General features: G+C 39.5%; 1 protein-coding gene across 4 annotated transcripts in view; it reads left to right on the forward strand.

The window, feature by feature from the left end:
* MICU1 (mitochondrial calcium uptake 1) overlaps positions 1–24,174 on the forward strand; it is a 257,449-nt gene that overhangs the window by 138,133 nt on the left and 95,142 nt on the right. For all 4 annotated transcript variants that reach the window (XM_054503610.2, XM_063670503.1, XM_063670501.1 and 1 more), the window contains 2 exons: positions 10,155–10,237; positions 12,106–12,303. In XM_054503610.2, coding sequence (XP_054359585.1) covers positions 10,155–10,237; positions 12,106–12,303 — 281 coding nt within the window. The remainder of the gene's footprint in view (positions 1–10,154; positions 10,238–12,105; positions 12,304–24,174) is intronic.

Here is a 24,174-nt window from a genome sequence, read left to right on the forward strand (position 1 = left end):
ATGGCAGTAATCATTTAATTTAACAAGTCCTGGCTTTTTTCTATTGTTGAGGATTTCACATTTAATTCTGATTATTAGAAAAACATACAGGGTGGAGACCAAATGAAAAATGTACCTGAAAGCAGAACTAGAAATGGGGTGGACTGATGGGTCTTAAATATAAAAATGAGTTTTATATTCAAGAGACTTAAGTTTGCAAAGTTGTAAACTATCTAGCCTTATTGTACCCTTTTGTAGCAAAGAATATCCCTTTCTAGTTAATTCAGCCTGTTATGTATGTGTTTCATCCTGACAGCCGTTCATCAGGGCTCTGGATCCATACCACCAGGGTTCATATCCCAGCTCTACCATTTATTGGCTATGTAAATAAACCTCAATTTCCTCATCTGTAGTATTACTACAACTATCTACCTTATAGAGTTGTTATGAGGATTAAATGGATTAAGATATATAAATTACTTCCTTTCTTTATTTTTTTATTTTGTGTGTGTGTGTGACAGAGTCTCGCTCTGTCACCCAGGCTAGAGTGGTGCAGTGGCACCATCTCAGCTTACTGCAACCTCTGCCTCCCAGGTTTAAGCGATTCTCGTGCCTCAACCTCCCAAGTAGCTGGGATTACAGGCATATGCCACTATACCCAGCTAATTTTTGTATCTTTTAGTAGAGATGGGGTCGGGGTTTTGCTATGTTGGCCACGCTGGTCTTGAACGCCTAACCTCAAGTGATCCACCCACCTTGGCCTCCCAAAGTGCTGGGATTACAGGCATGAGCCACAGTGCCTGGCCTTGTAAGTTACATCTAAGTAACAGTGCCTGACCCACATGGTGAGCCCTAAGTAATTGTTAGTTATTATTTTTAAATTAATGTAATATTTCTAAGAACCCTAAATGATTATTGCGTGAGGAGAATAGATCTTTTTATCTCGTATAGTCTTGGGCTTGAACCCATTTAAAATCCTAATTCCTCCATACTTTCTCAATAACTCCAGACTTACCTTGATCGTGCCTCAAAAAACGTTTCATTTTGTCGGTAGAAACTATAGGCCAAGAGGGAAGAGGAGTAATTAGGAAGATGCTGGTGCAGCTTGTCGAGTATTTTAGTTTCCCAGTTTAAAATGTTATATCTCCCTTGACTGGAGCAGTGGGGAAAAAAAAATCTGTTACATATGCATTTTATAACTGAACCTGTTACTGCTAGTAGCAATTCTGAAAGCTTTGGTTCATTTCCTTAGATTTTTTAGGAAGACATTCATAGTATCTGCAAATAATGATAATATAATATTTTTCTCTTTTCTAACATGTGTACTTCATTATATGTTGCTTTGGCTAGAACTTTCAATATAGCAGCAGTAGTAACGACCATACTGACTTTGTGCATTGTGTTAAAATAAATGTGTCTGGCATTTTTCAATTAAACATATGGTAAATCTTAGTTTCAGATAAATATTCTTTGCCATATTACAGAAGTACTTTTTCAAAAAGTGCTCTTAAACTTTTTAATAAAAAGATGTACAAGTAGGAACTTATATATATTCAATTTTTAAAAAAAAATTTTTTTTTCTTTTTTTTTTTTTTGAGATGGAGTTTTGCTCTTGTTGCCCAGGCTGGAGTGCAATGGCACAATCTCAGCTCACTGCAACCTCTGCCTCCTGAGTTCAAGCGATTCTCCTGCCTCAGCCTCCCGAGTAGCTGGGATTACAGGCATGTGCCACCATGCCTGGCTAATTTTGTATTTTTAGTAGAGACGGGGTTTCTCTATGTTGGTCAGGCTGGTCTCAAACTCCTGACCTCATGTGATCCGCCTGTCTTGGCCTCCCAAAGTGCTGGGATTACAGGTGTGAGCCACCACATCCAGCCTTTTTTACATTATTAACTGAAGAAAAATGGGTGCCCTTTACAGATATTTTTTAAGATTAAGAAACAAAAAGAAGTCAGAAGGAGTAGATCAGGATGGCAAGATGGATGTCTAATGACTTCCCACTGAAACTCTCACAAAGTTGCCCTTGTTTGTTGAGGAATAAGCAGGACATTGTTGTGGTAGAGAAGAACTCTGGTGAAGCTTTCCAAAAGGGTGTTTTTCTGCTAAAGCTTTGGCTTTCTCAAAACATTCTCCCAAGGATATATTATCATTCTCCTTCAGAAGAGATAACATCTCCTTTGGCCCTTCAGAAAGTCAGCAAGCAAAATGCCTTGAGCATCCCAAAAACTGCCATGACCTTTGCTCTTGACTGACCCACTGGTCTTCGGCTTGACCGCTTCCACCTCTTGGTAGCCATTGCTTTGTGCTTTGTCGTCAGGACATACTGGTAAAGCCATGTTTCATCTGTGATTACAGTTATTTGAAGAAATGCTTTAGGAACTTGATCCTGCTTGTTTAAAACTTCCATTGAAACTCTGCTCTTGTCTGTAGCTGATCTGGTTGCAACGGTTTGGCACTCATCAAATGGAAAGTTGGTCAACTTTAATTTTTCTGTCAGAATTGTATATGCTAAACCAATTGAGATGTCTGTGGTGTTGGCTGTTGTTTGTGCTGTTAATCATCATTCCTCTTCAGTCAGGGCACAAACAAGATGAATTTTTTCCTTGCAAATTATATGGATGGTCTGCCACTGTGGGCTTCATCTTCAACATCGTCTCGTCCCTTCCTAAAACAAGTTTTCCCTTTGTAAACTGCTGATTTTCTTGGGTCATTGTCCCCATAAACTTTTCATAAAGCATCAGTGATTTCACCGAAGCTTCACCATAAATTTGATGTTTGTTCTTGCTTCAATTTTAGCAGAATTTATGTTGCTCTGATAGTGGCTTTTTTCTAACTGATGTCTTACCCTTCTTAGTGCTTCAAATTAGATCCTGTTCAGACATGTTACAAGTTAGTATGAGTTTATTTTGGTGCAAATTTTTTTTTAAATCCACGCATAGGTTTTTCTTTTTATTTTATTTTATTTTATTATTATTATACTTTAAGTTTTAGGGTACATGTGCACAATGTGCAGGTTAGTTACATATGTATACATGTGCCATGCTGGTGTGCTGCACCCATTAACTCATCATTTAGCATTAGGTATATCTCCTAATGCTATCCCTCCCCCCTCCCCCCACCCCACAACAGTCCCCAGAGTGTGATGTTCCCCTTCCTGTGTCCATGTGTTCTCATTGTTCAGTTCCCACCTATGAGTGAGAACATGCAGTGTTTGGTTTTTTGTCCTTGCGATAGTTTACTGAGAATGATGATTTCCAATTTCATCCATGTCCCTACAAAGGACATGAACTCATCATTTTTTATGGCTGCATAGTATTCCGTAGTGTATATGTGCCACATTTTCTTAATCCAATCTATCATTGTTGGACATTTGGGTTGGTTCCAAGTCTTTGCTATTGTGAATAGTGCCGCATTTTCCATAAACTTTTTGAAGACCCTTTGTGCACGTGTGTATGTGTATATTAAAAATTAGGCTGTGCTCAGTGGCTCATGCCTGTAATCCCAGCACTTCGGGAGGCCGAGGCAGGCAGATCACTGAGATCAAGAGTTTGAGACCAGCCTGGCCAATATGGCAAAACCCCGTCTCTATTAAAAATACAAAAATTAGCCAGATGTGGTGGCTCACGCCTGCAATCTCGGCTACTTGAGAGGCTGACTCAGGAGAATCTCTTGAACCCAGGAGGCAGAAGTTTCAGTGAGCCATGATTGTGCCACTGCACTCCAGCCTGGGCGACAGAATGAGACTCTGCCTCAAAACAAAACAAAACAAAAAAACAAATTGAACTGTGGTCAGTATTTATAAACTCTCCATGGTCTCATTAAATTTTCTACAAAATATGTCAAAAACTGAGATAGTAATGTTAGTCAGTTTGTCCTTTATATCTAACTAATGTTTTGTTGCATATTTTGATGTATTGTGCTGGTCCTAAAGGTACATATTTGTTCTATTGCTATATTCCTATTGGCAACCAACAATACTGAAAATGGCCTTTGTTCTTATTAATCCTTATGCCTTTAGTTCATTTCCACTTGATGCTTATATTACCACCCTGCTTTCTTTATGTTTTAGTTTTCTTGTATTTCCCTTATTATCATCTTCTTGCATTTTATTTTTGATATGTTCATTATAAATAACATAATTTGAGGAACTTAGTTTACTTAAATTTGGGGAGATTTATTTGGCCTTCTTTTACTTTATTTTATGTTTTTTATGCTTTCTTGTCACTTTTTTTTTTTTAGGTCTTTTGCATAATTTATTTATTGGGTTTTTCTCCCTGGTAATTTCAACACTCTATTAATGGTGACCTTTGAATTAAATTCACACATGTGGGCTTGTATGTGTGTGTGTGTGTGTGTGTGTGACACTGACCTTTTTACCTCAGATGAAGCCATCCATATCTTTGGATGTCTCCTGTTGGAAATTGAAAATTTTAACTTCCTTTCACTTTCTTCTCCCCACTCAGTTTTTACAGTGTCTCAATCTGGCATTTTTTATTCCAAGTTCTCTTTATTTTTAAATAATTTTATGTTATATATGTTCACTTTTAAGAAGTATTTTCCATACTTTGTTATTTTATAACCATTTTGGTATAATAGCTAAGAGTGCCTGCTCTAGTGGACTATTTGGATTTGAATTCCAGCTCTGTGACCCTGGACATACTCTCTACTTTAGTCTTCTCTTTTTTTTTTTAACTGGAGACGGATATTAGTAGTACCGACATCACAGAATGGTTGGGAGGATTAAGGGTTATATATATAATAACAGATTATATAATCCTGATTTATAATAAGCATGTCATAAATGTCAGGCGCCATTATTGTTATTGTATTAATAATGATTATTTGGCCAGGGAAGATGGCTCACATCTGCAATCCCAGCACTTTGGGAGGTCGAGGAGGGAGGATCACTTGAGCCCAGGAAATCGAGACCAGCCTGGGCAACATAGCAAGACCCTGTTTAAAACAAAACAAAACAAAACGATTATTTAAACTTAAGACTGTTTTACTGATTTTATTTTATTACCTAATTTATTGCTCACATCTTAATTTACCTTATTTTCCTGTCTTTATTTCTTTATTTTGATTAATTTTTCTTCTTGTTGGATGAATAATTTTCTCAGTAGGATTGGCAGACTTTTTCTTAAAGGGCCAGATAGCAAATATTTTAGGCTTGTGGGTGATAATGTCTCTGTCACAACTACTCAATTCTGCCCTTGTAACTCAAAGGCAGCTATAGACAATACATAAACAAATAGCTAGCCAGCAGGTTACCAACCATAGTTTACCAACCCTTGTTCCAGACTTTTGTTACTGTTTCTTGTGGAATTTTTATTAGGAAGGTTATGTGGATTATACAATTTCAAAGTCCTTGCATGTCTGAGAATATCTTCTGTTGCTAATGTAGGTAAATGATGACTTCACTTTTGAGGCGGGGACTAGAAGTGGGGAGGTAGACAGGGTCTCGCTCTGCTGCCCAGGCCAGAGCACAGTGACATGATCACAGCTCACCACAGCCTCAACCTCCCCAGGCTCAGGTGATCCTCTGACCTCCTGAGCTCAAGCAGTCTGCTTACCTCAGCCTCCCAAAGTGCTAGGATTGCAGGCATGAGCCACTGCACCTAGCCTGACTTCTCTTTTATGGAATTCTTAGATTACAGTTGTTTTCCCTCAAGACTCTGGAACTTGCTCTGTAGTTCTCAAGTGTTGTGGAGAATTATGATACAACCTAATACTTTCTTCTTCCTGATAACTAATTTATTTTCCTCCTAGATGACTGAGGATTATTTTTTTCTTGTCCTTGGCATTCATCATTTCACCAGGAGAATTTTTTTTTTCAATTCTATGTTAAAGGAGCAGGGCTAGGAAGAACTAGATTAATGCATTTACATATCATTAATTTTAGCTACTTTAGATTGCCTTATTGTCTTGTTTTCCCACTAAGGAAATTTCTGGATATTGTATTCCGAAAGTTAGCCGTGGAAACTTCTTACCATTTTATCATTTCAAATTGCACATCATATGGGAAACTAGATATTTTAAATGGCAGAATGCTGTTTTACATTATGTAGTCTGGTCCCCCTGTAGTACAGTTTCATGGGAGTATACAGCTGCACAACCACAGAAAACATATTTAGGAAGTAGTCTAATTTGCTCTTGCTTGAGCATATTAAATCACTAAATGGTTTGAAACTAAATTTATGGTATAATCAAAACATTGTTAACAGCGTTTTAAATTATAATTCTAGCACAACCAGAAGAAAGAACCTTGATTTTAATTTTATTGAATAACACAGTGTCTTTTGTAACCAATTATAGTCTATGTGGGTTTTTTGTTGTTTTTCTGAAGCAACAAATCCACAATAGGTGACCTCAGTACTGGGGCTGTGCACAGCAGGATGTGGGGCAATAGGCCAGCAGTAAGCCTCCCAGGGTTCAACTGTACCACTCCGCTTCCCCGCAGTGGCCTTCTTTGCCTGAATATAGCTCTGCAGTTGACAACCACAGAATTGGAATCCTCTGGGCGAGCGCATGACTGTCCCACCATGCTCATCCTCCTCCTAAGTTCCTGAACCAGCCCTTTCATGGCCGCCATGCTTCCTCAGTGGCTGGCTTACTAAGCAATATCAGAATTACACAAAGTCCTGAATAATCATCTGGATAATGTGGTTGATCTCCTGTTCCAGCTGCTTTTCTGCCTCAGGGCTTGGAGAGCAAGCAGCATTGGGATGAAGCATTCTAGCATATTGACTTGGCTCTTACCAAATGTTTTCCTATTTCTATTAATTTGGGCTGTATTCCTCCTGATATTGGGATGCCGCTTCCTCTGTCACTGCCTCCTTTCCTTTTTGTTGCACTTTAAACATTGGCTTCCACCTGCACTCTACCCTTTTCTTGACCTTCTCCTCACTCAGTTCTGCATGGGCAACTTCCTTTCAGGTTCTTTGCAGCTAGCCACTTGTATGCCCATAAATCCCAGCTTAGACCTCTCTTGCTGAGCTTTAGACCCATATTTCCAACTGTCTCCTGAACATCTTCATCTGCATAAGCTGAGACCCCTTGAATTTAGCAGATCCCATCTGAAATCATTTTATTTCTCAAACCTTTTACATCTATTTGCTCTCTTTCTTCATGCCATGCAAGCTACACAGTAGTCTAAGCCAGTCATGCTGTCATTCCTTTTCACTCTCAATTCATCACAGCTAACTAATCATTACGTTCTATAATTTCTGCCTTCTTTGGGTATCTCAAATGTGTTCCCTCCTCTCCATTACCACTGCCATCACTGCAGTTCACATTTTCAACATTTACAAGAGCTTCTGATCTTCTCTAAAGCTGGCCTTTCTTTTCCAACTCATTCTTCACACAGTAGCTGGAGAAGTCCTTTATAATTGCTTGATTGTGTCACTCTCCTACTTAAAACCTTCAGTGGCTTCCTATTTTCTGCCATTGTTACATTCTCAAGTATCTACAGGAATTAGGCAAATAACATATATGAGTGAAGTGGGCCAAGTGTGACACAATAAGGAAGAATAAGAGAGGACATTTCTGCCTGAAGAGATTTATAATCAGAAGTTTAAAAAACATGACAAACCAGCCGGGTGCTGTGGCTCACACCTATAATCCTAGCACTTTGGGGGGCTGAGGCAGGAGGATCATTTGAGGCCAGGAGTTTAAGACCAGCTTGGGCAATGTAGTGAGACCCTGTCTCCACAAAACATAGAAAAATTATCCAGGCTTGGTGGCACGCACCTGTAGTCCTAGCTACTCCAGAGGCTGAGGCAGGATTGCTTGAGCCCAGAAGTCTGAGGTTGCATTGAGCTATGACTGTGTCACTGCATTCTAGCCTAGGTGACAGAACAAGACCCTGTCCCAAAAAACAAAAACACATGACAAACCTATCTGAGAGTTTAATATTGCTTGTGGATCTTCCATTTACTACCATCAAGCCTAAACTCCTGAGCATAACACAGGCAGTGTTTCTGTGATATTGGTTATCTCCTTGAGATGATCAACTTGGAATGTTCAGCTTTTGCAGAGACTGACATAACCAGTGAGTCATGTTTTGTTGCTTAGTTTTTAGGTCAAATCGTGTCAGCATGAAGAGTGTGTGTTTATCATTTTAAGTACCTCTATGTTCACGTTAGAGGCCATGGAACATAAAGAAAGTTTGTAGGCTTTGGAGTCAGTGTTGACTTAAGTTCAATTCCCAGTTCTGCCAAAAAGGAGCTGTGTGATTTTTGAGCTAGCCATTTAACTGCTTTGAGCCCCAATATCCTCCTCTGTTTAAAAAATAAAGAAATGAAAGTTTTCAAGATTGAGAGCATGAAGTCAAATAATAAACATCTCCCATTATCTAGCTCAATGCCTGCCACATAGTAACTCCTCAGTAAAATGTAACATTCAGACAGGTAGCAAAAATTTGAGAAGTGACAATAAATATACAAAACTAATTCCCCCAGCTGCATCCTTCCCAGCAATTGAAGACTGGGCATGGTGGCTCACACCTGTAATCTCAGGACTTTGAGAGGCCAAGGTGGGAGGATCACTTGAGGTCAGGAGTTCAAGACCAGCCTAGCTGACATGGTGAAACCCTGTCTCTATGTGGCCTAAACGAAAGCAAACCTATTGGAAGTCATTATCAAGTGAAGCAGACAATTGGAAGCTGACACACACATGATTCACCCAGGCAACTAAAAACCAGGGGTTTCCAGCCTAGCTGCCTAGCTACCTGAAAATGGAATTTGAGCCCAGAAAGTGTTGCTGTTGACAAATTCATGAGCAGGATGGGAATATGGCCTCTCTAACAATTATGCATAATATACAAAATTCATTTTACTTTTTTCTCTACATAAAATCTTTACTTTTTTCATGTAAATGGTATTAACTGAAATTTTAATTCAATAGTATAAGGACACACAGAATATTTATTTTGGTTTATTCTCTACAGCTGTATAAATTTGAAGCACCAAAGGAAGGAAGTAAACAACTTAGTTTTCTTTACCAGAACATTTAGTATGGGAAGGGAGGAGGGCTATTGAGTTTATGTTTTATTCCAATGCACAGAGTACATTAATGATATTATGACTGATCTAGGAATACTAAAGAAGCCTTGAAGAGCTTTCATCATTAAGGGAAAGCTTTGTCAAGCTTTGCCAAGCTTTGCATTTTTTCATTTTGTTATTTAAACTAGAGCTTAATTTTACCATTTAAGTATATTTAGTAATTTGTGTATGCAGCTGACATGATTGAAATAGGGGGCTGAGGCCAGACGCAGTGGCTCACACCTGTAATCCCAGCACTTTGGGAGGCCAAGGCGAGTGGATCACTTGAGGTCAGGAGTTCAAGACCAGCCTGGTCAACATGGTGAAACCCCGTCTCTGCTAAAAATACAAAAATTAGCCAGGCATGGTTGTACATGCCTATAATCCCACTTACTCGGGTGGCTGAGGCATGAGAATCACTTCAACCCTGGAGGCGGAGGTTGCAGTGAGCCAAGATGGCACTACTGCACTCCAGCTTGGGCAACAGAGTGAAACTGTCTCAAAAAAAAAAAAAAATAGGAGGCTGAGTACCTTACAGTATACTTTTCTGCCTTACCATAGAGCTGTAGTGATAATGAATAAACTAATAAAAGAAACCAACTTGAAATTATCCATGTTGGCAGGGTGACATGCCCAGCCAGAACTCCTGACTGTACTTAAAATAAAGAGACTAGAAAGAACAAAGTAGAAAGCTGGCTTGTTGTGAGGGCAAGACTAAGATGTAGTGTTTCAACTTCTTACTTTGCAGCAATATGTCTCACCCTAGACACACTTTCTTGCCCAGATAAGTAAATACCATATTCAAGCAACAGAACATTAATATTACACAGCTAAGAAGATGGTGTCTCTGAAAGCAAAGCTAAACCATTTAAGACAAAGAATGTTGAAACAAAAAGATAGACAAGTGCCGTCTTTACTGGCCATAGTACTACTCTTTTTTGGTTTCAAGGAGTATTCCTTAAAAGGGTGATCTCAATAAATGCAGTTTCATTTTCCATTTATTGAGACTTTGACTCAGTCACTTTTATGGTGACTTTGATATTACATTTTAGTGTTTAGCCTTTTGTTTTTCTTTAAAAAGGGATTTATTTTTGGTCAATGCCTTCTAAATATTTTTTTTTCTCTCCTCTGCAGCTCCTCAGAGAAATTTTGAAATTGCCTTCAAGATGTTTGATTTGAATGGAGATGGAGAAGTAGATATGGAGGAGTTTGAACAGGCAAGTTGTCCTGGAGAGTTCCTCTAAATACATTAATATTTAAAATACATTTTCATGTGCCTTGGAGTTACCTTAGCCTTGGTCAGTATACTCAGAGGCTATTCCAATTTTTGAGGTACCTAAAATGTCATTTCTCAAAATTATTCTTTGAACAGGTGGGTTGGTTTTATTTATTTGTTTTCACTCTAAACGTAATGAATTATTTGAACATACCATTAAGGTCACGGTTGCTCTGATTCTCCAACATAAATTAGGTTATAATGCCTCTAGCTGGGAAGCTAAATTATGGCAATTCAACATTTACCAAAAAGCTGCTATGTACTAGGCAGTTCCAGAATACAAGGACTACATATTTTCTTAAAGGATTTCTATAAGAGAAGGAAAAATGGTGCCATACCTTTGACTATAGCAGGTGACAATTTCTAAATCCTAGGAATAGATTACATTTCCATAGAACTTCTGCCATTGGGGAGCCATGGTGCTTCTCCAGATACAGTTATTATGATTGCCAGAATTGGTCTCAAAACAGAAAAACTGTGTGTATAGGAAAAAGCATTTTTCGTATTCTCAAAATGAGGAAAGGGGCAAATATTCCAGGAAGTGGGAGAAAGTATCAGGTACATTATATAAGGTAAGAAACTGGGCTGGACACGATCACTCATGCTTATAATCCCAGCACTTTGGGAGGCAGAGGCGGTGGGGGGACCACTTGAGGCTAGTTTGAAACCAGCCTGGGCAACATAATGAGACCCTATCTCTACAGGGGAAAAAAAAATTAGCTGGGATTGGTGGTATGTGCCTGTAGTCCTAGCTACTCCGGAGGCTGTGGTGGGAGGATCACCTGAGCACAGGAATTTGAAGTTGCAGTGAGCTATGATTGTGCCATTGCACCCCAGCCTGTATGACAGAGCAAGACCCTGTCTCTTTTTTTTTTTTTTTTTGAGATGGAGTCTCGCTCTGTCACCCAGGCTGGAGTGCAGTGGCACAATCTTGGCTCGCTACAACCTCCACCTCCCGGGTTCAAGTGATTCTCCTGCCTCAGCCTCATGAGCAGCTGGGATTATAGGCACCCACCACCACACCCGGCTAATTTTTGTGTTTTTAGTAGAGATGGGGTTTCACCATCTTGGCCAGGCTGGTCTCGAACTCCTGACCTCAGGTGATCCACCCACCTCAGCTTCCCAAAGTGCTGGGATCATAGGCATCAGCCACCACACCCGGCCGTGAGAGAGTTTTTGAGTCTCCAAAACAAATGTTCATCCTTTCCTGAACAGAGATTTTCTAAGAGGATCCCAATTATAAAGTTGTCAGGCTGTCTGTGTTAGAACCCTAATTCTGCTACTTGCCAGCTGCTTGACCTTGAGCAAGTTATTTAATTCCATGTGCTTCAATCTCATTTATAAAATAAGGATAATAATAGGACCTATAAGATTATTGTAGGCTGGGTGCGGTGGCTCACACCTGCAATCCCAGGACTTTGGGAGGCCAAGGTGGGAGGATCACTTGAGATCAGGAGTTCAAGACCAGCCTGGCGGACATGGTAAAACCCCGTCTCTATTAAAATACAAAAAATTAGCCAGGCATGATGGTGCGTACCTATAGTCCCAGCTACCCAGGAGGCTGAGGCATGAGAATTGCTTGAACCCAGGAGGTAGAGGTTACAGTGAGCTGATTTTGTACCACTGCACTCCAGCCTGGGTGACAGAGACTGTGTCTCAAAAAAAAAAAAAATTGTTGTAAACATTAAAAGAGATAATTATAATACAGAGTAGGCAAATAGTAAACAATAGTTATGATTCTTACTTTTCTATGTGTATGTTTTTTCACTTCCTAATATTTTTCTGGATGCGGGTTTGATTCTGTATTAGGTTCAGAGCATCATTCGCTCCCAAACCAGTATGGGAATGCGCCATAGAGATCGTCCGACTACTGGCAACACCCTCAAGTCTGGCTTGTGTTCAGCCCTCACAACCTACTTTTTTGGAGCTGATCTGAAGGGAAAGCTGACAATCAAAAACTTCCTCGAATTTCAGCGTAAACTTCAGCATGATGTTCTGAAGCTCGAGGTAGGTCTTCCTTAGACTTAGTAGATCCATCACATGTGGAGCTGATGGGCAGGAGGGCCTGTACTATAGGCATTCTTTCCATTTACCTCCAGCTGTGAGAACTGATTGGTTTGAAGCTTATCAGTGATTTATAAACTGACAGCAGATAGGAAACAACATGTTCTGTGAAAATGTCATGAAGTGAAGTATTTCTGGAATCGAAAACCAAAAACCTCTAAGTTGAAAATCTTAGCTGTCTTTGTATGCTCTGTTTGTGGAGAAAGAAACTCAGGGGTCACAGCCATTCTCAATCCAAGCATATATTCCTGCTTTTTTGTTTATTGTGTGGAAGACACCAGAAGACGGAGATGAAGAAGGGTGGATAATTGCAAAGGTAGTAAGAGCTGGAAACACAAAATGTCAGAATAAAAATATGTGTGCTTAATAAAAGTATATGTGCTTAACCAGGCACAGTGGCACACACCCATAGTCCCAGCTACCCAGGAGGCTAAGGTGGGAGAATCGCTTGAGCCCAGGAGTTTGAGAGCAGCCTGGGCAACACAGTGAGATCCTGTCTCTTTAATTGTTTAAGGCAATGTTGCTGAGAGTTGCGAAGGTATCTTACTGTGTTTTGGGATTTACAAGTTTACTTTTCCATTTAAAGTTTAGACCATCATGCTATTCTAGCTATTTATTCTATTCCATTCAAAACATTGATCAAAGCCTTCTATATGTATTTTTGTCTAGAGACAAAAATCTGGTCTCTAATTTCTTGACATTTTTAAAAATTCTCTTACACTGGTGTTTCCCAACCTTTTTTTTTTTCTTTTTTTTTTTTGAGACAGTCTTAACTCCATCAGCCAGGGTGGAGTGCAGTGGCATGATATGATCTTGGCTCACTGCAACCTCCACCTCCCAGGTTCAAGCAATTCTCCTGCCTCAGCCTCTCGAGTAGCTGGAATTACGGGCATGTGCCACCACACCCGGCTAATTTTATATTTTTATTAGAGATGCAGTTTCACCATGTTGGCCAGACTGGTCTTGAACTCCTGACCTCACGTGATCCTCCTGCCTCGGCCTCCCATAGTGCTGGGATTACAGGTGTAAGCCACTGCACCCAGCCTCTCTTTTTCTTTTAACACACGCCCTACCTTAATATTATTTGGAATTTCAAAACATTAAATACTGTAACTAAAACAGGTGAAAATATTGGAGAAAGGTGCTATGTTGTTTTTAAACTATATATGTTACTTCTGTATCTGCTTTCCCATGTTTCCCCAAGATTCTTATATATGATTTCACCTTTTCCACCCACTTGTCTCAATTGTGTTGTTTCATTCAATGTCGTTTTGTTGTAACATTGATGAGCGGGAACAAATCGATTTCCCCCTAGAGCCACTGTCTGTGCGGAGTCCCCTGTCTGAGTTTTCCCTGAGTACTCCAGTTTCCTCTCATATCCCAAAGATGTACATGTTCAGTGCACTGGAGTGTCTAAATGGTCCCAGTCTAAGAGAGTGGGTGTGTGTGAGTGTGCCCTGAGATGGAGCGGCATCTTGTCCGGGGTGGGTTCCTGCTTTGCACCCAGAGCAGCCAGGATAGTCTCTGATCATCCTCCATCCTGAACTGGAATAAGCATGTTAGAAAATGAAAGAATGCAAATTATTGTGAAATAAACTCATAAAGTAGATGATAAACAACGCAGTGCAAAAGCTCTCAGTGAGCCTGCTGTATTGATTATTGTTTATGTTTGAACTTCATGGTAGGAGGAGGTACTTATTACAGTTTTCACTTTGCAAACATTTATTTTTTGATTTAACCCACCACCACTATGACCACCGACATCTAATCACTAAAAATTGGGTAAATGACTATCTTACTTGTTTTTATCAATCTTTCTTAGATCTATATATGGCTCACATTTATTTCAGTGTTTACTATTAGAAGTGTTTTGGGTCTTTATTTAGAAATTTGGTGATGCCTTTGTTTTCGTTTTAAGATGGAGTCTTGCTCTGTCTTCCGAGCTGGAGTGCAGTGGCACGATCTCCACTCACTGCAGCCTCCACCTCCTGGGTTCAAGTGATTCTCCTGCCTCAGCCTCCTGAGTAGCTGGGATGACAGGCGTGCCCCACCACGCCCAGCTAATTTTTGTATTTTTAGTACAGTCAGGGCTTTACCATGTTGGCCAGGCTGGTCTCGAACTCCCAACCTCAGGTGATCTGCCCACCTTGGCCTCCCAAAGTGCTGGGATTACAGGTGTGAGCCACCACTCCCAGCCATGGTGATGTTTTTGTGACCAGAAATATTCCATGGGAAATTAACTCTCATCTTTATCAATTAGCCTGTGATAACATTGGTTTTGTTATGCATTGTTTCACTCAAAGTCTCAGTTTCCTAGAACCTAGTGAAGACGTACTGTACAGTAAAAGGTCAGTAAATGTTTGCCATGTTGAAAAGTTTTACAGCTTCCCTATTCCTTTTTTTCTTTCTTTTTCTTTTTTCTTAACTAAATATTGTATAGGATTTTCTTTTTTTCAATACCTTTACATGAACCAAACCCAGCTTCCCTATTCTAACGTCCTTTGCACAGCTGGATAGATAACTTCTCTGTCTAGTGAAAAGCTCAAGGCTAAGTAAGTATCAGGAAAGGTTAAGTGCTTAGACTTCAAAGGGTTTTTTCTTCATCGCATACAGAGGAATGTGACACATCAGCCTAGAAAATCACTTGAAAAGATTTCAACAATAATAGAAGCAAAAGTCATTATCTGGTCAGCTCTCAGTAAACCAGAAAATTAGTCATAAATTAATCGTAATACCTCAGTTTCTAAATATTCTAGTTAGCGACATTTTCCTTTTGTCTAGTTGTACATAGAGGGCTCTATCTTCAGAATAACCACAGTACTCTTGTTTTTTGCCAGTTACCTTGACACAGTAAACTGTAGCAGATCATGGAGTTCAAAATATAACTTCACAGAATGAAGAAAATGTATGTCCAATAGCATTTAAGTATTATGCTTCCAGAGCTTTATTTGGAAATGGTAACATTACTATTTTTACCCTATGGAAAACATATACTTCTGAGGCAGTGAATTTTATTTTGTTCACTGATTTATATTGGGTATTTTTATATATAAAATATACTAGATATGTTACAACAAATATACACACACACACACACATACACACACACAAAGGCATAGTGCTTACCTTTGTGAAGTTTGCATTCTTATAGGAATGTTCCAATATACTCCTCAGAGTATAGAAGAAAGAAGTAGACCTCATCTAACAATGTTTGTGTAAGAGTTAGTATGTACTAGGGTTCAAGTTGTATGCCTTGCCTTCCTAGTATGCATATATACCCAGACTGGTCTTCTTTGGTAGTATTTGTAACATAATCTGGGAATGTAAGTTATTTACCTTATTAATTATGTAATTACAATTAAACAGAGTGTAGGTCCAAAAAATGTAGTTAAAGAAGCACAAACTAGGGTAATACTTTTAGCAAAAACAAAAACAAACAAAGAAATTTTAAAAAACAATAAAAACAAAAAAACTTTTAGCAAAAACATACAGGGTCAACCAGAGCACTGAGCAGGTGCCAGCCTGATCACAATCTAAACCAACACTTGTTCCTAGAAACACAAATGAGAGCCTAGAGAAAGAGAGCACAGGACTTTTGTCTTGCATACTGAGATGCTATAGAGTTGAAAGCCCACTAACATATTGTGTAGAAGGCCAGGCACGGTGGCTCACGCCTGTAATCCCAGCACTTTGGGAGTCCAAGGGGGGCGGATCACGAAGTCAGGAGATTGAGACCATCCTGTCCAACATGGTGAAACCCCATCTCTACTAATAACACAAAAAACTAGCCGGGCATGGTGGCACGTGCCTGTAGTCCCAGCTACTCAGGAGGCTGAGGCAGGGGAATCACTTGAACCGGGGAGGTGGAGGTTGCAGTAAGCCAAGATTGCACCACTGCACTCCAGCCTGGTGACAGAGCAAGATTCCGTCTCAAAAAAAACATATTGTGTAGCATGCCCATGAGGGAAAATATTATAAAGCAGATTAGGGGTTTCATACATGTGTTCCTACATATAGCCTACAGCCAAATGCAGAAAAAAAGAGATGTAAAAGGCAATCGTATCTAAGATACTTACTCTAGAAGGCTCTCTTTTGTTTGACATTGATGTGGAACTATTGTAGGCTTTGGACCAAGATGTGCTAAGACTGTTCCTTTTGCCAGTCAGCAGTTCCTCATGTGAGAGACCAATAGACTCTTGTGAAAGAATGCAGCCTAACATGTAGTAAGTGTTCTGTAAGTGGCTAGTAATACTGAATCCACTCTTCCCATATCATGGCATAAGTCTAGTGCTATGGTTTCATTATACACTACCCCACCCCCCCAACCAAAGTTCATGTATTGGAAATTTAATTGCTGTTGTATCACTGTTAAGAGGCAGGGGCTTTAAGAGGTGATTAGGTCATGAGGGCTCTGCTATCATAAATGCATTAATGTCATTTTCATGGAAGTGGCTATTACTGTGGTAGTGGGCTCCTGATTAAAGGGTAAGTTTGGCCCCCATTTACCCTCTGTCTTACATGTTTGCTTGCCCATCCACCATGAAAGGACCCCTGCCAGATATTGGTGCTATGCTCTTGGACTTCCCAGCCTCCAAAACCATGAGCCAAATAAACTTCTGTTCTTTATCAATTATCCAATCTGTGGTATTCTTTTATACCAGCAGAAAATGGACGAAGACATCCAGTAGAATAAGTACCTTCTTATTGATGACCTCCTTATGTAAAATTTCATCAGTCAGTACTGTGTCTTCCCAACTACATTTGTAGTTCTTTGAGGAAGCATGACTAGCAGCAAGAGTATAGGCTTTAGCGCTAATGAGGCCTTGGTTAAAATTTTGGTCCCACCACTTACTGGCTATGTGATGTTTGATTAGTTATTCATTCTCTCAGAGCCTGGCTCCTCATTTGTAAAACAGGGCAATGGTTAAGTGAGATGATGTTTGTAATGGGATGAATTGTGTCCCATCAAAATTCCAAAATTCCTATGTTGATGTCCCAACCCCCAGTATCTCAGAATATGACTTTACTTGGAGATAAGGTCTTTAAAGAGGTGATTGCATTAAATGAGGGGAAGAGTGGGCTCTAATCCAACCTGACTGGTGTCCATATAAGAAGAAGAAATTTAGGCACAACAAAAAGACCCAAGAGACAATCATGTGAAGAGGCAGCCAGAAGGCAGTCATCTGTAAGCCAAGGAGAGAAGCCTCAGAGGAAACCAACCCTGCTGACCCCTTGAACTTAGTATAGCCTCCAGAACTATGAGAAAAAGTCCTAGTCTGTAGTATTTTGCTATGGGAGCCTTAGCAAACTAATAAAATATTTCATACCTAACACCACCTGGCATGCACTGTGCCTTTAATAAGTGTGTTCACCTTCCCATTTATACCCACTGCCACCTAGTATGGCAACAGGCATATAAATAGGTCATCTCACTTGTATGATTGAAAGGCCTTACTTTCATGTTGAAATAGTTTTCTGATAAAACTTCTGGAAAATGGCAGCAATTTTTGTTTTTATGAAACACTTTTAATTTCACTTTTCTAAGTTTGGGTAATTTCTCCTTTCATTGAGTATGAAATATAATCTCATCATCACAGCCAAGAGGAAAACAGAAATGATTAATAGTATCTTAATAACTTTTGTATGGGTTTTATAATTCCACCATTCTTTCTATCCATCTCTCACTAGCTTCATTTCATTACTTACCTACTTTAAAACTTCAGATCCAGGAGATTTATTGTTCCATTTAGTTATTTCTGTCTTTTTCTCATCACAGTAGCTTTGAAAGTGAAGAGAGTGCTATTTATCTGTCAAACTTAATTTCCAGAGGGGTCAGAGAAAAGGGTTAAGTTCATGATCATTTATTGAGTACCTACTATGAGCCAGGCACTTTATATACATTACATGCCTTCTTTATTTTAATGCTCAACAACCCTGTCAGGTTTATTGATGTTTTACCCATGTTCTGTATGTAGAAACTGAAACACAAAGAGGTAAAAGTCACAGGACTATTACATGGTAGAACTAGGATTCCAACTCTGGTCTACTTCACACTGTCTTTCAGACTGAACTATTTCTGTTCTTTGTCTGATTAAGTTATTACTTTTAGTCTGAAATGGCATTTCTGGACCTGATTTATTTGGGACTCTAAAGAAAAATAAAATTTTCTGAATTTTAGAGACAGAAAAAGACCAAATTTCTGGAATATGTACAGTCTACCTTCTTCAGAATCATCTTTTACCAATTTCTTTGCCACTCAAGTCTTATGACTGTGAAGAAATACACTGTTCTTTTGTGCTTGCAAGATACTACCTGAACTAGCCATTTAATTATATTTAATCACAAGAATTATTAGCTGCTGGATTTTACAGCTATTTTAATGCTGTTAATTCTGATCTTTTTTTTTTTCATTCTACCCTTTTTTCTTTATTTGGGAACTCAAAAAACAGGTTTAAAAGAATGACTTAAGAATATAAGGTTGGTTTTTAAAATTCTCTTTTAAGAGTATTAAAAATTTCATCTAAGGCTATTGAGAACTATTGAGTTCCTTGGAGATAGGTGCTAAATCTAATTCCAGTTAATATATTCATTGATTTCTTAATGACTGTAGCAAGTAGGATGTCAGTCAAAACTGAAAGACATTAGAAAATTATTTGAAAGATTATGGTTAATTTTAATTTGAGAGGGGTAAGGGGGAAAAGGAGCTGTCATATCAAAAAAAAAAAAAGCAAAAACTAATTTGTAGAAGAAAGAAGCAGCCAACTCCAGAATATAAGACAAGGACACTGAAAAGGTATTGTCTAATAGAATTCCAGTCTGTAGCATGACCTTGCTTATAAGCTGGGATTCACGTGCTTATCAAATAACCAATAAAATTGTTACATTTTGTCTGGGCACGATGGCTCATGCCTGTAATCCCAGCACTTTGAGAGGCCAAGGCAGGCAGATAACCTGAGGTCAGGAGTTTGAGACCAGCCTGGTCAACATGGCAAAACCCCATCTCTACTAAAAATACAAAATTAGCCGAATGTGGAGGCACATGCCTATAATCCCAGCTACTTGGGAGGCTGAGGCAGGAGAATCACTTGAACCCAGGAGGCAGAGGTTGCAGTGAGCTGAGATCATGCCATTGTACTCCAGTCTCATGCCATTGCACTCCAGGGCAACAAGAGTGAAACTCTGTCTCAAAAAAAAAAAAAAAAATTGTTATGTTTTAAGAAGCATGAGTGTCAATTATCTAAAGGTAAATTGGGTATGATTCAGAGGATAACAGTAACTGACTTATATTTCAGTCACTGATTATATTTCAGTCTTCAAGAAAAAGTATTGAGGTTAACTAGATTTGTTCAATCAGAAAGAAAAAGAGAGATATAAAGAACTATGTTAATTATTCTCATCTGTCAATGAGAATAGAGACAAGGCCGGGTGCAGTGGCTCACGTCTGTAATCCCAGCACTTTGGAAGGATGAGGCAGGTGGATCACCTGAGGTCAGGAGTTCGAAACCAGCCTGGCCAACATGGCGAATCCCCGTTTCTATTAAAGATACAGAAAATTAGGCCGGGAGCAGTGGCTCATGCCTGTAATCCCAGCACTTTGGGAGGCCGAGTGGGTGGATCACCTGAGATCAGGAGTACGAGACTAGCCTGGCCAAGATGGTGAAACCCCATCTATACTAAAAATACAGAAATCAGCCGGGTCTGGTGGCACATCCCTGTAATCCCAGCTGCTTGGGAGGCTGAGGCATGATAATTGCTTGAGCCCGGGAGGTGGAAGTTGCAGTGAGCCAAGATCGCACCATTGCACTCCAGTCTCGGCAGCAGAGTGAGACTCTGTCTCAAAAGACAAAACAAAACAAAACAAAAAAAACAGAAAATTAGTCAGGCGTGGTGGCATACGCCTGTAATCCCAGCTACTCGGGAGGCTGAGGCATAAGAATTGCCTGAACCCAGGAGGTGGAGGTTGGAATGAGCCAAGATTGCACTACTGCACTCCAGCCTGGGCAACAGAGTAAGACTTCGTCTCAAAAAAAAAAAAAAAAAATAGAGATAAAAAAAAATGAAGGTATTAAGTTAAATATCAAGGAGCTTTTTAAAAAAATTATAACTACAACTAAATGATTAAAAGTACCTAAAGAGATTCTAGAATCACCCACCCTTTAAATCATCAAGTTGACATCTTTCTACCCATCTTTTTAAAGTGCTAAAGTAGAATTAAATCTGTCTGATGCAACAAACGACCGTATCAAGGGACATGCCTCAGCTCCTTTCCTGGCCAAAATATTATAGAAAAGGAGACCAGAAGGCAAGAAGGCTTTCAATCAAACGCTTGCTGGAACTAGAACACTCTTTGGCAAAGTAGGTTTCTTTTTGCACTGATAGCCCAGTTTTGTTTGTTTTGTTTTCTGGGGAAGTGTAAACTAAATGATGAGACCTGACTCTTGATTTAATTAAATCCAAGAAACAAAATGATATGTTCAATGACATTTCCTTTAGTTTTGTACTTCCACTTTGCCTCTACAAAGCAGAATGTGGGTAGTTTCTTATTCCATCCTTAGAGGTTTCCAGTTTGACTTTTCCAAAAATTGGAAGAGTTTGTTAAAGAGTACAGTAGTCCTCCCTTATCTGCAATTTCTCTTTCTAAGGTTTCAGTTACCTGCCGTCAACTGTAGTTCAAAAATATTAAATGGAAAATTCCAGAAATAAACAGTTCATAAGTTTCAGATTGCATGCCTTTCTGAGTAGTGCGATAAAATCTCATGAGGTCCCACTTGTTCTGCGGGAACATGAATGATCTCTTTGTCAGCATATAGAGGCTGTCTGCACTGCCCACCCCTTAGTCACTTAGTAGTCATCTCTGTTACCAGATTGACTGTTGCAGTGTTGGAGTGCTTGTGTTTAAGTAACCTTTATTTTATTTACTAATGGCCCCAAAGCACAAGAGTAGTGATGCTGGTAATGCAGATGTGCCAAAGAGAAGCTGTAAAGTACTTCCTAAAAGGTTGAAAGTTCTCAATAAGGAAAGGAAAAAAATTGTATGGTGAGGTTGCTAAGATCTATGGTAAGAAAAAATCTCCTAGCTGGGAAATTATGAAGAAGGAAAAAAAATTATGCTGATTTTGCTGTTATATCTCAAACTGCAAAAGTTATAGCCACAGTGTGTGATAAGTGCTTAGTTAAGATAGAAAAGACTTTAAATGTGTGAGTGAAAGACCTGAACAAGGGCCAGGCATGGTGGCTCATGTCTGTAATCCCAGTACTTTGGGAGGCCGAGGCAGGCGGATCACCTGAGGTCAGGAGTTTGAGACCAACCTGGCCAAATGGTGAAACTCTGTCTTTACTAAGAATACAAAAATTAGCCAGGTGTGGTGGCACGTGGCTGTAATCCCAGCTACTAGGGAGGCTGAGACAGGAGAATCACTTGAACCTGGGAGGCGGAGGTTGCAGTGAGCCAAGATTGTGCCACTGCACTCCAGCCTGGGTGACAGAGTGAGACTATTTCAAAAAAAAAAAAAAAAAAAAAGACCTGAACAGAAACATGTGTCATGTGATGGCAAATGGGTTCAGTACTATTCTTGGTTACAGGCATCCACTGGGTATCTCAGAATGCATCTCCCAGGGATAAGAATGACAGCCATACTTGTTTCTTTTGGGTATTTATAACTTCAATGAGCCGGGTATATGTTTAAAGGTTTTTACCAAAAAAAAAAAAAACAACAACAACAACAACTATGGGCTAGGCATGGTGGCTCATACCTATAATCCCAGCACTTTTGGAGGCCAAGGCAGGAGGATCGTTTGAGGCCAGGAGTTCAAGCCTGGCCAACATGGCAAAACCCTGTCTCTACTAAAAATACAAAAAAATTAGCCAGTCATAGTGGTGTACACCTGTAATTCCAGCTACTCGGGAGGCTGAGGCATGAGAATCATTTGAACCCAGGAGGTGGAGGTTGCAGGGAGCCAAGATCACACCATTGCACTCCAGCCTGGGCGACAGAGTAAGACTCCATCTCAAAAAAATTTTTTTTTCCTCAGGAGTTTTTATATCAGTCACCCATGTCTTGATATCAACATTCTTTGAAACTAATTCTATTTTCTCTATATATACACATCATGGGGTAGGTCCAATATCTTGCTCTGATGAGATCAGGTTAGCTCTCAGGGTGAGCTAGTTTAATGAGACAATGTATAAAATCCAAAGCCAAACTCTGATTTAATTTCTTGCAATTCCCTTTATTCTCTCCAGCTCAAGTTTGCTATCATTTATGGCTTATAGGTTCTCTGGTTGTAAAATCAAACTGAAAATACTATATAGTTATGTATCGCTTAATGATAAATTGTGAGAAATGCATTGTTAGATGATCTCGTCATTGTGCAAACACCATAGAGTGCATTTACACAAACCTGGATGGTATAGCTATATGGTATACAGGTATACCATAGGCTATATGGTATACAGGTATACCATAGGCTATATGGTATACAGGTATACCATAGGCTATATGGTATAGCCTATTGCTCCTATGCTACAAACCTATACAGCATGTTACTGTACTGAAATAATTACTGTATTTTACTAGTACAGTATTTTTAGAAAAACATAAAGCATTTAGTCAACATGTACTGCTTTCTCCTTGCAAAAATCTGGTGAGGAAATGCCACAGCAAGCATTATTTAACCTAATGTGTATATGTATGCGTGTATGTATACGTGTGTGTGCGCGTGTGAGCACACGTGCATGTGTATAAAAGAACTGTAACAATTCTTTTTTTTTTTTTTCTTTTTTTTTGAGACAGAGTCTTGCTCTGTCACCCCAGCTAGAGTGCAGTGGTGCAATCTCGGCTCACTGCAACCTCTGCCTCTTGGGTTCAAGTGATTCTCCTGCCTCAGCCTCCTGAGTAGCTGGGATTACAGGCGTGTGCCACCATGCCTGGCTAATTTTTGTATTTTTAGTAGAGATGAGGTTTCACTGTGTTGGCCAGGCTGGTCTTGAACTCCTGACCTCAAGTGATCCACTTGCCTCAGCCTCCCAAAGTGCTGGGATAACAGGCGTAAGCCACCGTGCCCGGCCAACAATTCTTTACAAAACAAGGCAATTGTAAAACAATGGTAAGTATTTGTGTAAGTAAACATATCTAAGCATAGAAAAAGCAGAGTAAAAATATGGTATAAAAGATTTTTAAAAAATGGTACATCTGTAAAGGCACTTACCATGAATGGGGCTTGCAGGACTGGAAATTGGTTTGGTTGGGTCAGTGAATGAATGATGATGCGTGTGATCTAAGACATTGCTATACATTACTTCAGACTTTATATACACTGTACACTTAGGGTATACTAAATTTATAAAACAAAGTAACTGCATTGCAACCTCACAACATCACTAGGTGATAGGAATTTTTCAGTTCCATGATAATCTTATGGGAACGCCATTATATATGCAGTCTGTCATTGACTGAAATGTCCTTATGCAGCACATGACTGTATATGGTAGAATCTCCATGGTTATGTAAAGCTCCTTTGTAAATGCAACCTTGATAATATCTTGATAATTATTCAGTAAAAGTGTGCCAAAAAGTGCTTTTTTGTTTCAGACCTTTTGGAGAATGAAGGAAAAATTTTAAGAGTGACACTTTGTAGCTTAAATATATTATGTGGGCAAAGTTTTTTAAAGGCATTATCACTTCTGAATCTGACCTTTCAGATGGATCATTAAAAGTGCGGCCGGGCGCCGTGGCTCACGCCTGTAATCCCAGCACTTTGGGAGGCCGAGGTGGGCAGATCACCTGAGGTTGGGAGTTCGAGACCAGCCTGACC

This window comes from Pongo pygmaeus, chromosome 8 (genome assembly GCF_028885625.2).
Source record: "Pongo pygmaeus isolate AG05252 chromosome 8, NHGRI_mPonPyg2-v2.0_pri, whole genome shotgun sequence".
In the NCBI taxonomy this organism is placed as follows: domain Eukaryota; kingdom Metazoa; phylum Chordata; class Mammalia; order Primates; family Hominidae; genus Pongo; species Pongo pygmaeus.